The sequence below is a fragment of the Brugia malayi genome (genome assembly GCF_000002995.4).
Source record: "Brugia malayi strain FR3 genome assembly, contig: Bm_v4_ChrX_scaffold_001, whole genome shotgun sequence".
Classification (NCBI taxonomy): Eukaryota; Metazoa; Nematoda; class Chromadorea; order Rhabditida; family Onchocercidae; genus Brugia; species Brugia malayi.
In genome coordinates this window covers 16258283-16273010 of record NW_025062479.1, presented here as the reverse complement: position 1 = coordinate 16273010, position 14728 = coordinate 16258283, and the positions used below count along the sequence as shown (strand labels likewise).

Genomic DNA, 14728 nt, shown 5'->3' with positions numbered 1-14728 from the left:
AACATTCAAAAACTACTTCTAAATCGCATTTTTAAGCTCATTTTTATTCTCATTTTTTTCTTTTTTTTTTTAATATTTCGATGCCATTCGAAATTTAGCTCTCCAAAAATATTTAATCTGTTATGTTATTGGTGATGTATGAGACTTGAAAAGAAGGATGATATCTCTGGTTTTTTGTAAATACATTTTAAGAGTGTGTGCCAAATATCCAACTTCAGAATGATTTAAAAATGAAATTTCGAGTTTGGATTTGCCGAATTGCGGGGATTTCATTGTTAAGATGCTTCTTTTAATCAAGGCTAGGCGGAAATGTGCATCGAAGGAGGAAAGTAGCATTGAAATCATGAGATTGAAGGCTAGTTGAGTATGCTTATTAAGCAGAGGAAGTTAAAATTAGGCAAATCAAAGCTAGTTGTTAACAACACTAGGTTTTGGAATTTTGATTTTATTGGAATAAAAATTTTCAACGGCAAGAGTACTCAGTGCCGATGGTTTACATAGGGGATAAATGCGCTGAACAATGGTAAGGGCGATGAGGCTACAAGTAGAAACTGAAGAAATATGGAAGAAGCCACTTGGATCATGAAAACCATTTCTAGTTCGAGTCTAAAAGTTTCATTTGCTTTTTTACAAGAAATCATCTCTGGCCTCTTTTGGCATTGTATCCGTTAGTACGGCATCAAAGAGACGTTCCGGTTCCATCAACAATATTCGATGCAGTCGCTGTCGAGCCAAGATACTTCCGGTACAGGTAATTAGCAACTGCTCGTATCTCGTCGCACGACTCATTATTTCATATACACCAGACCATTTCTGTAACAAAAGTGTCGATCAGAGATTTAAGAAGTTATTACGTCATTTATATCTGATGTGATGATCATTGCCAGATATTTTGCATTTCTTAATAGCATCTTATGTGCAAACAAAGCTTTTTTCGATACTTGGAATAATTTTCAAAGCATCATCAGTAAGGAAAATCTCGAATACATGAAGTATGCATTAGAAACGTTTCAAATGTAAGATCGCTGTCAGTAAGTCAGGTTATTTTTCCTCAAATATGTGTAATCGATGCGACTATTGCTTCTTTACTAAAGAAGTAACAATATGTACCTTAAGTGCAGCATTGATTCGTTGCAAACTAAGGTCTTTATGACTGCAAAGTTGACCGGATACAATTATTGGAGTATCTGATTCACCAAAATCCCACTCGTGTCTCGCAACATCATCACCATGTTCCATAATTCGAAGAGCATCAAAGTTGGCTGTTATGGCGATGTGATGAAACGCACGAAATGCCACCTTGTTCAAGAAAAATAAGATTTGAAATATAACAAATTTTGGAAATAAAAATTTCCAACCGTTTTATAACTTCACACTTCAGTTTCATAACAAGCATGTGGTTATGCATTTTGAATCTTTCAATACAGCATTTAATATGTTGTGACAGGTTGGCACTAGAGAAAACTTCCATTGCAAAGAAATGCTGCAGCTTGCCCTCATGTTCCGGACAATTCATAAGGTAGTTTTTCATAGATTTAAAATGAAAATTCATTGATTAAACTTGATTTTAAAAACAAAAAATTTACAGCATGTAGGGCAGACCATTGTTCTGATCTCGTGAAGACTGAAGCACCCTTCTTTCCTTTCATCATGCCACCCAATCGAAAACGTATAAAATTCGCGCAAGCAAATTGTCTGCTTGCCAAATAACGCAAAAATGCGAAAAGTATTTCACCAGTACTACATGCTAAGTCAACAGTTCCTGGATTATCTCGTAAATCATCCAACTGCAATAACTGAGGTTCAAGTTCTGAAGCAATACGGTTTAAGCGTTTTCGTATGTTGTGTTAGAATGACAATTTGCATATTATTTCATTTTTATTATGAAGTATCTGAAACTAATCAATACATTGAGAAAGACCTAAGCAATATAAGGATTCTGTAAAGGGATAATATTTTTTGAAGGAAATTAAGCCTAAAATAGGATTTTCGAATTCAAAACTTTAACTCCAAATTGGAAAATTTGGATTATTACGGCGATTTCTTGCCTTACATATTTTTACCTTTTCAAAATAAATAGGATGCCTATTCATCAGCTCATTAGATGTGTGTTTACCATGTAATATTCCAACAGCAAATTGTAAAAACAAAACGACAGTATGTATTCTTCTCAGTGCAGAACGTTCATATATTCCTTCTACTCTTAGCCAATTATCAATAACAAAACAAAGCATTTCAACATTTGATCCGTACCTGTAATTTTTTGTCTAAAGAATCACCTGAAAAATCAAATTTTGGAAGATTAAAATTAAATCACTTGAAAAGATCAGTATAATATGATGCTTTCACGAGAAATATCAAGTACTACATGTAGTATATTAGCACAAATTATGCTAAATGCATCTTACTGATTCATTCGCGATTTTACATCAACTGAATTAATTACTGTATGAGAAAGTTCATGAATCTATCACCTCTGAGAATATCGTACAAATGCTTCAAGTCGCATCGGTCCTAATGACATTTCATTAATAAATTGTTTTAATGAAGCATGATGGTAGTAGCAGAAAGTTTCAATTGCTCGTGTAAGATGGACCGCTAAAGGATTTGTTGACAACGCTGGTGATTTCAACGTAAGTGCCTGAAATTCAGTTCACTTTGACAACAACTGATTTATGACTGGAAAGTATTTTACAGCGGTAAAGTTAAATTTGGCAACAATCATTTCGCAGGAATGAGTACCGTTCATTCATTTGATGGGAATGATAATATGTAACCACTTACAATTTGACGTTTGATAATCAGCAAAATATCCCAGACGATCCACGGGAAAGATCGAAATTCAGAAGATGACCTGAAAGCGCTAGTATATGTAACCGTATACCAAGCTTTAGCTTTCCTGATTAGTGCTACATTCCAGCGCATCTCACGTTTTCCGAACGCATCTACTGTTTGAAAATCTGACTCTCCTCCGAATTCCTACAAACAAAAAATTACACACTTTAGTCATCAAACTTCATATGGATTTTTCAATTATTTTGGTGAAAATTTCTTTACGATCAAATAAATTTGTCGTGAGCAAAGCAAACCTTGAAAAATTCATGCCTAAAATATGAGAAAATGCGACTATATCGTAATTCTACAATTTTATCCGAATTATAGAACGAATAATCATCTTTCTCCATTTCAATAATCCTTTTGATTGTCATACTATGTCCTGATATTACAGAAGCTTCATCAGAAATCCCATATTCATCCATTAATTGCTAAAAAATTTATCGCAAAAAAATATGGGTTTTAATTTTAATCGTTTAATTTATCTGTGGAATAAACTGTCATGAAGTAGTGTTTCGTGAGGTCTTTAATGACGCTTATGACACTGTCAACAACTAGCCTTAACATAGTTTGACCATACCAAAAATATTAGGAGCAAAGCGTAAATAAAACAAACACAGACCTGTATTCTAGAGTGGTACTCATCCCTCAAACGTAAGCTTTCTTGAATGAGTTCCGATTGTTCATGGAATAAGCTTTCGTCACAAAGTTGTGGATCACAGTAATCGGCAAATTTTGTCCCTTGTACAATTTCCGAAATATCTTCAACCCTTCGTGCTTTCCTGAAACATTAATCTTTTCATATCCGACAATTAAAAGCTCATGTGCAGTTTATACTATAAGATATTCAATTTTTTGATTATTCTTAAACTCTATTTCATTTGTTAAAATGAAAAACATACAATACTCTATGATAAACATATTTTATTACCTGTACAATTCACCAAGCAACCGCTTGCTTCTGTATGATGGCTTTATCATGTTTTGCATATAATCCGGCATAACTTCACATTGCTCATGTGATAGCAACGGTTTGGCTGCTACACCTGTTTTCGGAAAATCTACAGCAACGGCACATTTCCGGGCAATGTCATCACATACTTCGCTGAAAGGAAATTGCATTTTAAATGGAATATATTTTTTGAATACATAGTTAAATTTCGTAGAATTCATATCAACATTGAACAATATTGACCAACTCGATAACAGCCATCAAATAACATGTAAGCATAGTTCATGCGTCACAAACAATTAAATGCTTAGAAAGGATAACTTGCTGGAAAAGGCCAAGTCGATCACACATGATCAAATGAGCATTGGACATTCGACCAATTGAATCTTGGCTGAGATATTTCAGAAAAAAATCTATCATATCTCCCGTCTATAAATATATTCTTTGGCACAATATTCAATTCCAATAAATTTCGAATAAGTCCAGCGAATTAAATTTAGAAAGATAGAACAGGAAATTTTCGGAATTTAATCACTAGAATCATTCAATTATTTCTTCATCCAATGGCATAACTATAGTACGATACAGTAGCACTGATACATCTCGAACAATGCTTTAAATTTTCAAAATATTATCTTCTGACGCTTTGCTAAGCAAATACGGATGTAATTTTAATTTCAGGTTTTCTTGAGAATAAGAATAACATACAGTGGCTGGTGTACCGTATTCAGTTGGCAAAGAATTTGGAAAAAACATTGCCCTTTCATTATTCTCAAAAAACAACTCTTTATCAAATATCACGGTATATTCATCACCGTCCAAATCACTTCCTGAAAATTGAAAATCTTTATCAAGTTATACAGTTACAAATTCAAAGTACCATTTAATAGATTTCGTAAGATATTTAAGTGATGTTAATTAGATTTGTAAAATATTTAAGCAAAAAATGAAAACTATAAAAGTAAAGAAAGTTATAATAAATGGAAGCAACAAAAAAAAAAAAAAAAATTTAAACGCAAATTAACTAATAAGAGTTGAAAATGTATCAGATTTTAATCTAACCAGCCATTTCATCAGAATGTGGACGAGGACCATAACGAGGAAATACAATAACATCACAAAGATGCAACAAAGCATCCTGATAAACTGCTTCGAACATGCGAACATCACCCGCTACGTGGCATGGATTCTTTGTTACCATTACTGATCCTGAGGAAATCAAATTCCTCAAACAAATCTAGTTTATTTCTAATTTTTAAAGATTTTGGTCAAGTAGTAACTTTAAGACAATAACAAGTTGATGATGAAAAGCACAGCTTTTTTACAATATTCTATGAGCAGTATACATACAATTTAACATAGCTCATTACCACATTCAAGACGTCCTCATTATCAGAGTTGCTAAAGGATGAAAACTGATATGTTTGATTATGAAGAAACAATCAAACCATAAGAAAAAGATAAAATCAAACTTCAAAAATATGAAGTTTAAAATTAAAAAAATAAGTGGGAAACTTCATATTACCTGTATAAACGATTTTCTTTGCCGAGACATATTGCATAGACGACGAGTATTGTACGAAAACTTGCCCATACTGGAGTAATCCAGTATCATCAATCACTCCGTACATTGTACGACCCATTGAACAGGGTAAAAAAATTTTGGATTTGCTTAGATGTAATTCTGAAGATAATACCGGTAGCAATATTTGAATTCAATTACTGTAAGCAACTTACAATAAATAAAAAAGGAATAGCATATTTCTTTCCATTGAAATACATTTAAGGTAAAATTATTAAAATTTAACTGCAGATTTTCAAATGCTTTTATCTGTGTTTTTTTTTTTTTTTTTTTTTTTTGCTTTTTTCTGGAAAGTTGAGCGATCCGTTTTAATTAAAAGATGAAAAATTTCCAGAAGAATTAGAAATAATACCATTAACTAAAACTTCATATAAAATCAAAAACCAACTTATATTGTATCTATGTATGGCAGTCAGTAACGAACGGAAAAACGGTTCGTTAGTAAATGTAATACCGTTGCTATGCAATTGATGAAAGTCAATTGGAAGTGACAAACGTGAACTAAGCTCCTCGGTAGCGACATTTTCATCGAACATCATGGCTCAAAATTATGTTTACACAAGATTCAATTCAGATTCAACAGTTCATACCAATCAGAAAAATCAATCATTCCCATATGTTAATAAGATATTGCAACATATCATACTCATATAAAAAATTATTTTCATCAGTTTGTACACATTCAAATTTTTCTCAATAGAATGGTACTTTTCCGAAAATGAATGAAAATTTTGAAATATGTGGCTCTTGCATACACTCTTTTATTATCATCCGTGCAACACGACAAGTTCAGATTAGTAAGATGATTTAAAATAAGCAAAGTAGCTGACCGGCTAATTTATCAAGCTCCAGCTCTAAAAGTGAATGAATTCGATTACAAACTTTTTTATGTAAGTGTCGGCCTTGCTTATCAGAAACCTATAAATTTGAAGCATTTAAGTTGTGTTTCAACAACTTGTTTACTTCATTCATTTCAAAATATATTTAAGTTATGCACTCTGTTTGAAAAATAATGTTGTTAAAAAAAGTGATCCACGGATATAGTTAAAATGATTAATAGTTGATTAATATTTGATTAAATCATGCTTCTATCCTCAAAGCACATAATTTTGTAGAAAAAAAAAAAAAAAGAAATCACTTGATCCAAAATCATGATCAATGGTCGATTCAAGCGAACTGGTGAAGGCATTGAATATTTCACTACTTCTACTTCAGCTGCACTTTCGTCATCTTCTTCAAATTTTTTTTGACTTTTCCGGAAAACAATATTAACTTGATCTAATTCATCCAACAACGGGTCAATGCACAACACACCTTTAAAACCCTTAAATCGCACCTAAAATTTGAAATTGTTTGAAAATAATCAATGTACAGTTGAAAAAAATTTGAGTGAAATCTAATCTAAATGTTTCATTTTCCCCAAAGCTAAATTTGATAAAAATTAGCGATATGGAGGACAATATATATATAAGGTAATTGCTTACTTGATAACAGGATGGTGTCGGATATAAGCCTAGTGTTTTAGCAATTCGATCAGCGTATTTTTTAGAAATTCTCCCAACACCATCTGAGAAATTAAAAACTTCACCAGTTTCTGGATGTACGATTCCACCCATAATATCATCTTCCACCTTCCAATCATCCTTTTTCAGCTTTATTGTTGGCTGAAAAAAAAAAAAAGAAAATAGCAGTTGGAAATTCAAAAAAGAAAGTGCAGGCGAAGACTAAAAAGGTGAAATTATTGAAATGCACATGTAATTAATAAGATTAATGTAAACATCATAAAAGTTAACACAATGATGTACTGCAAGACAGGATATGCAGAAAAACTTAAGGTTCAAATAAACAATAAGGTTTAGAATTCGATGAGTCAAGAAACATACCAATTATTTCAGCTGTTGATATTGAGATCAACAAAATATTATGTGAACTGAGTTTTATTTTGAACTGAATAAAACAATAAAAATTCTGTCTCTGAATGAATGGTCGATTAATACATAAAAATTAAAGTGTAAAAAAAAGGTGAGCGAAAAGCTGCAATTAACAATTAATGAGGAATTGCGCGAGAAGTGAAAATTAAAAAAAAAGATTAAAAAGTTTAAAGAAAAGTAAGAGACAAACAACAAGTAAGAGAGAAAAATAGAGAAAAGATTTAAAAAAAGCAAAGGATGAAGAATTAAGGATGGAATTAAAAGATGACAACAAAAATAGTAAAAAATGAATATTTGAAACGATATTATTGCTTATAAATTATTTACTTGTGCTTGCGTAAAACATTGTCCCATGCGAGACATCAATTTTGGGACAGTTTTCGAAGCTGTAAAATCACCCATCCAACGTCTGATATCTTCAACGTTACAAACCACTTCACCATGCACTTCATCATTAACAATGGCATCCGAATACATATAGCAACCGCCATCACGCATCTTAAATTAACGTATTTAATGTAAAATTTCTATTAAACCGAAATATACAGATGAAATTGAAAAACCAGAAAGCACTTTTTCTCCCATTTCGCTTGTTTCGTTCAATTTAGCAAAACCTTAGCAATCATTAAGTTGAAACTAGTTTATCATTCATTGTTCGAAGTTTGAAATATTTATCATCGTTGTTTTAGCCGCTGATACCGACAATTAAACATTAATAATCTTTTTCTGAATAATCATTTCATGCACCTGTGAATTAGACCAGGCAAGGAATTGGTAATGCCGTGACGCTATACGTAATCCTGTTCCAAGAATTCTGTATACCAAATCCGGAATTATTAGTGACTGATCTGAAATCAGTTAACATTGAATTAATTAATGGATGAAAGATATGTTGTATTTCTATGTAATAAAAATTCATACTGTTTGTAATAATTCTGAACAAATCCGTAATATTCATAAGAATCATACAAAAGTTTCACTTTGAATTGTAAAAAAAAAATCAGTTCAAAATATCTAATAGATGCAAATGTTTACAGATGCAAACTTATAGCTATCTGATAATTTGAATATAGTTTAACTGCACAAGTAAAATACTCATGTGTATGCTTTCTAAACCGTAATCGAGAAAAAATACAACACATCTTTATTATTTATCATCTAAAAATATTATTTTTCATATTTTTCATAGCCTACTAAATGTTTTAATTCATTTAATTTTAAATGTTATATCAATAACAAAAAGTATTTGAAAAAATTAGACCTTGTAGAGAGCGCCCGCGTGTAAATTCCTTTGGTACAAGTCTCTGGCCATTATCATCTCTAAATACACAACGCAATGCGTACTCTTCTCCAAAATGACGTATTACACGATTTGTCATCATAACCTCTGGCGGCAAAAGCAAAAGTCGTAGCGGAGTTGCTATAACCTGGACAGGAATATTTAAAAAATTATACAAGAAATCAATTTTTTATTAGAATCCATCACTAACCGATGAGATTATCACTTTTTTTTTAATTAAAAACAATTACTTTCCGAATTAGGACACAATTTTGAGGTAGGTCCGACAGTGATGCAGCCTCATCATCATCTGATATCCTCCGCAAAGCATTTAATTTTCGAAAATAATTATATTCAAAAAAATTAAGCAATGAGATGCGTCGTCTTTCATCTACAGCTGCCAATGCAGAATCCAATGTCACCTCACAAGCTAATAAGCATTCCTGAAAAAATATATAATCAAAAATTTTTTCCTCCATTTCAAAATTCCATCATTTTAAAAGTATTACTGATACATTGCCCTTCATATACTTATATAAATACTATTACTTGCAATAGTAATTCTTTAGAATTCTGATTACATTTTCTTTTGCAGAAGGTACAGAATAACATTTCCTGGTATCTTAAATCAAATTTAAGGAAATTTAACTTAAATTAAATTTAAGAAGAAATGCAGTAAATTATATTACTTTAATAAGTAAATAAAAAAATAAGTAGAAAATTTAGCGAAGTTCAATGATTAGCTTTACAATTGCAATAAGCTAAGCAAAATAAATCGTCATAACTTTCTATTAAAACTGAACCAAATTAATTTTAAAAAAATTTTTCATACCTTAGCGGCGTAATTAATTCGTTCGAAAAAGAGATTATTCAAGGAGGGCTGCGAAACGTCAAAAAGTTGATCTTTTACAACGCTTCCTCTACTTAGTAATGCTTGCAATGCATAATTCAATCTACAATTGTCATACAACGATATTGAAAAGTAATCGTGGAAATTGCAATCGTTTTGAAATTAATGTCTTTTTTTTTCCTATAAGTAGTGATTTAATTGATTATATTGTTTTCTATTGCATGTTTCGGCTTTCATGAAATATTGCTAACTTATCTCAATTCGAACTTATCTAAATTTGAGGTTTAATATAGAAAAAAAAAAAAAAAAAAAAGACCGTTTCTCAACTAGGCAGCATTACCTAAATGACGGCAATTCTAGAATAGGAATATCAGAAATATCTCGTCGTGGAATTTTCATGACTGCTGCAAAAAATATTCGACACTTTGCCCGACATTTCCATCGTGCAATGATATCAAAGAGTTGACGTGTTGGAGCCTTTAATAAACAAATATTATTTGTAATTTTGATGCTTTAAACGCTGAAAACAAAAATTTTAGATGGAAAATCCGAGGAATTTATGATCATTTTATTTACTGATAAAAAATGTTAAGCCACTTTTCATTTTGCACTATATTCAATCATAAAAATGATAAAGATAAAGCCGCAAAAAGACAGTAATTATCGTTAAATAAAAAAAAAGTGTTACATTTTCTGGATACAGAAATATCAAGAATCAACGTAAACTAAGCAACGCTCAGGTATTTTTTTTGTTCTTGTTTAAGTCACAACGAGGCGAGAAGTAAGATTTAATTGCTCATTTCGAGCATTTGTTACCAAAATATTACCAATTTTACATTTAATGGGCGTCTTTGCCATTCAAGTACTTCATCTGGGAACATTCTTTCCGGCTTCACTGCTTCTTTTGATATCGAAAAGCTGAACCATGATGATCCAGCCAAGGTCTCCTATATCAAAAATTACAAAAATTTAATTTGTCCATACAATTTACCTGTTTATAAAATGAAATTCTAATTTAAAATTAACAAGAGAGAAATCTAGATCGCTTTTGCGAGATATTCTTATAAGCATATTTATTTATTTAAAAATACCTGAGAACAACCGGCGAAATGTTTGCTTCCTGGAAAACTTCCCACACGTATCCAATCGCGACATTGCTCAATATTCAAGACTCTCTTTCCATTTGTCATAATTCGGGGTAACGCTTCCCACAACTGCACTTTGATTATCGGAAGTATAACTTGTTATAGAGTGCATCAATTTCAAAATATCAAACATTGATGACACTGTCACACTCCAGGTATAGCTATTCCAAGTTTATATTATTTTATAGGAATCCAGCCATTGTTTATACCACAAGTAAACAATTTATTCTTACATGAACTAAGCTGCTCTTCATTTCCATTCTTAAAACAGGTTATAAATGAACAAATGAACATAAAAAATCTTATAGCTTAAAGAAAGTAAGGTATTAACCTGAGGAGGGTGTCGTAAATAAATATAAATGTAATTGTCTCTTTCATCTGGATCCGAATCACAATCGACAATAACCATATGGAATGAATTATATGTTATAACAAACTTATAACCTATATATGACAACCCGTCATGATCCTGGGTAACTTTTTCGATAGCAAAATAAATGGTTAGTAATCGTCGGTCATGTTCAAAATGTGCCCAAGACAATAGTGTGTGGTTACCTAAAATTCTAATTTATTGCGTAGAATTTATAATAATGCATAATTACTTATCAAAGTTCCAAAGATAGGGAAAAATTACTAGCCGCTCTAAATTATCTAAAACAGCTAAAATACTTTAATTCACATCAACCTGAAAACAAAGATCATTAGGATTTCTCAAAATACTGGAAAAATCACTCACTAAAAAATTTCAGCATTAATTTATTTTCTGTTCTATTTTCATCTTTATTTTTTGAAAAATTCAAACCAAACATTTTGAAACAGTAACACTTTTGCATTGTTCTGACCAAACATTTTGTTTGGTCAGAAATTTTTTGGGGTTACTCAAATTTTGCTTATAAGTCATATTTCAAGTACGTAGGAATTAGATCAGAAACTGCAAAAACTACTTTCTTATTAATCCAGGCAAATCCTCACACAGTTAGTAAAGCAAAAAAAGGTTAGTCTATTTGCTAATTAATCAAATTTATTCTAGACCATCCTTAAATATCATGCAGCAATAACTTAAAAAGTTAATTCTAATGAATGTTCAAATTATCATTACACTACAAAATAGAAACTCACCAGCAGCATTATTTATTTTTGTTTCACATACTGAGTTGACGATCAATTTATTACTGCTTGCATTATACTTTGTCACATACTCTCCACGGATGAAAAATAAACCCATATTTGGCATATTACCAATTCCTATCCAGAGTATGTCGACATTCGTATGATCAGGCCTGTGAATTCTGATTCTTAGTGAATTTTTGAGCAAAAATCTAGAAAGTCAACGATTTACATGAATTCTTTTGTATGCTTAAAAAATAGAAAACAAAAATATTTGAACGTTTCTCAAAAGTTCAATAAGTAAAAAGAGAATAATGGAAAATGAATGTTTATCCTAACAGTACTAAGAAAAGCCATCAAAATCCAAAACAGTTCTTTTATTTCAAAGCTTTCAATTAATTTTTCTTGTTGCGTTTGGTATTATTGATCTTCCTTCTCTGTTTCTATCAAAGCATAAAAAGAAGAGATCGACAAAACAAAAGAACTAAGTCCGAAGATCCTGCAACCTTATAAATTCAACACTGTTACTCATACCTGACTACATCCCACAAGAAACGATTGAATCTTCATTGATACCTTAAGAACTGGTGTTGATTTGAAAATGATAACTGTAAATAACCAACCTTATGTCAGTTAATATTCGATCGATATTCTGTATTTCCATATAAGGTTGCATTTCAAGGCCATATCTGAAACATGATATCTGCACCTCAAAATTACATCAGCATTTGAAATTTGTATGAAAAATTTATGAACAGAAAATACAAACACTATGTTTCAAGAAGGAAAAGTTTGAGAAATTTACCCAGATTCTACAGTGAATGATTTTGTGAATTCAATCAGTGCATCTTGATTTGAGCTCTTATCACAAGGCAGTTCAATCCCAACATGAACTTCGACACATTTTTCTTCATAAGCTGCTTGAATGCATGGTATTAACTCGTCAAAAAATCGAATTGAACAGTTACACTGTAAAATGAAAAATCAAAATTTTGAAATAGTTTTACTTAAAAGGTATTTTTGTTGTTAAAATTTTTATCTTCGACGACTTAAAGATTTTTCGAACTAAGTAAAAAAGAAAACTAACAGTTCCATGCAATGTGTTATAGTTTTGCATATTTTATTTCTTAATGTATGATGTCAGTTTATTCCTTCTACTATCATCCAAACATGCAACAATAATTATTTGCATACTAAAGTAAACGAAAATTTCAAATCGAATATTCTAGATCTTTTTTAAGTCAATATTATTAGCGAACATACATTTTGCAGAATACTTCTCAGTATGTATTTAATTTGTTCCTTCGGAATGCCTTCTACAGAGACCATCAGTTTCAATCTTACAATAATAACTCTGTAATTTAGAAAATAACTGTAACAATGGAAGAGAATGGAGAAAAGTAAAAAGAGAACAATTAGTAAATAAATAACTAGCATTATCAATAAGATATAAAACAGATAAGAAACTTATGATGTCAGTGACGAAGCTATTTCGATTAATTAATATCAATAAACCAGAAATTTAAATATGTATGTGTTAGCTGATAGCTAAAATTTGAGATTTGAAATTCACATCTAAGCTACTAAGTTAATAACCTAAGCCCATATTAAACAATTGATATGATGCAATTTATTTTGCGAATGAATTGTCTTAATATATTGGATGACCCTTAGCCTTCCATGATATTCGAAATAGCAATTTGAAATTCCAAATAAACATGGAGAAAGAAAAATCACTTTTGTTTTACTGCCATAGAATGCTTTGCATTTGAGCAATTTTCACGTATCACCCGTGTAATTACCATTCTGTAATCTTCGTTTATGGGTTGTTGTTCCAATGGTGCAACACCTGACATGCTGGGTCTATCATTTAATAATTCGAATGCCATTTCAACTGTCTCTTCTACATTTCCATTTGCTTCCCATAGCAAAAATCGAATTCGCTCGATAGATAAGCATGGAAACATATCCTAATAATAGTAATTGATAACATCATTCATTTTATATTGTTAGATTCTATTAAAACACTTAAGCATTTAGCCATCTTTCTAACTTATTAGTTCAAAAAAAGTTAAAAAGGATAATTCATTGATTATTAGGATAATAACACTGTTTCTTCTCTTTCAGATTCCCAAGATATTTATTGGTGGCTTTAATTAGTTGTAAAAGTTATAGAAATTTAATTATATAACGCAAGAAATATTAGTATATAACAGTAGTAACCATACTTAATTTATTTAAAATCAAATGCTGAAATAACAGATAGAAATTTAGGTCAAAACAGTAACGTTTGACAATGCTAACATATCATAATTAGTCTTTAACTGTAGCATTAGAACGGAATGCTAACGAAAAATAAGAATGTCACAGTTGGTTATCATTCTTTATAATTATCATTGATCATCAATTAGAACTTACACGTATTTGCGAAATTTTCCATTCTGTGGAAAACATTTTCCACTCGTACAGCTTAGCAACACAACCACCAATTTAAATGATTCATTCACTAATTCAGACTCAAATATGCTAATTTTCAAAATATGCATTGACTGTAATTATTCAAATTCGATTGTCGATTATTTAAGAATTGACTGACGACTGTTTGAATTAATAAAAATAAATTTAGATTGCTGAGACTGTTTGTTTTATATCATATTACTTGACACACATTAAAGTTTGAACATAAAACTGCACATCATCCTTTAACATCATTTATCATTAATCAGGTATTAAAATCACTTATAAACAATGATATAGTTTGTAAGTGACCCCTCTTTCTTGATCCGGCTGGAGAGAAGTACAAAGTACTAGACATAAAGGTTATTTAAAAGACCTCATTTATGCACTGTTTCCCAATGGGCAAAAAGAACCGGCAACAGTGGCAACACAGTGGATTAATTTGCCATCCTGATAACAACAAGCTCTAAAACTATTTAGAATTCACAAAACTTAACAAATATAATCTAGAAATAAAACAACGCCACATGATTATCAGTGATAATCAACGGTTAATGCCGAAAAAGCTGCAGCGATTTTAAATGTCGAAA

General features: G+C 30.9%; 1 protein-coding gene across 2 annotated transcripts; it reads right to left on the bottom strand.

Moving 5' to 3' along the window:
* Nucleotides 1–627: 627 nt before the first annotated feature.
* Nucleotides 628–13648, bottom strand: Bma-rrf-3 (the record flags this gene model as incomplete). Of its 2 annotated transcripts, none has more annotated exons than XM_043075059.1 (31): nucleotides 628–813; nucleotides 1111–1299; nucleotides 1587–1787; nucleotides 2064–2253; nucleotides 2475–2641; nucleotides 2785–2979; nucleotides 3090–3266; nucleotides 3458–3617; nucleotides 3767–3940; nucleotides 4113–4216; nucleotides 4496–4617; nucleotides 4850–4996; nucleotides 5313–5471; nucleotides 5758–5910; nucleotides 6200–6287; nucleotides 6508–6705; nucleotides 6854–7033; nucleotides 7628–7798; nucleotides 8048–8148; nucleotides 8562–8727; nucleotides 8831–9022; nucleotides 9412–9532; nucleotides 9770–9906; nucleotides 10257–10376; nucleotides 10521–10643; nucleotides 10906–11129; nucleotides 11694–11854; nucleotides 12305–12370; nucleotides 12487–12650; nucleotides 12945–13035; nucleotides 13419–13648. In XM_043075059.1, the coding sequence occupies 31 exons, from the start codon at nucleotides 13646–13648 to the stop codon at nucleotides 628–630; spliced, it is 4857 nt and encodes a 1618-aa protein (XP_042930993.1). The 2 variants fall into 2 exon arrangements, with proteins under 2 accessions (XP_042930993.1, XP_042930992.1); XM_043075058.1 differs by having other exon boundaries at nucleotides 10266–10376.
* Between the last annotated feature and the right edge of the window lie 1080 nt (nucleotides 13649–14728).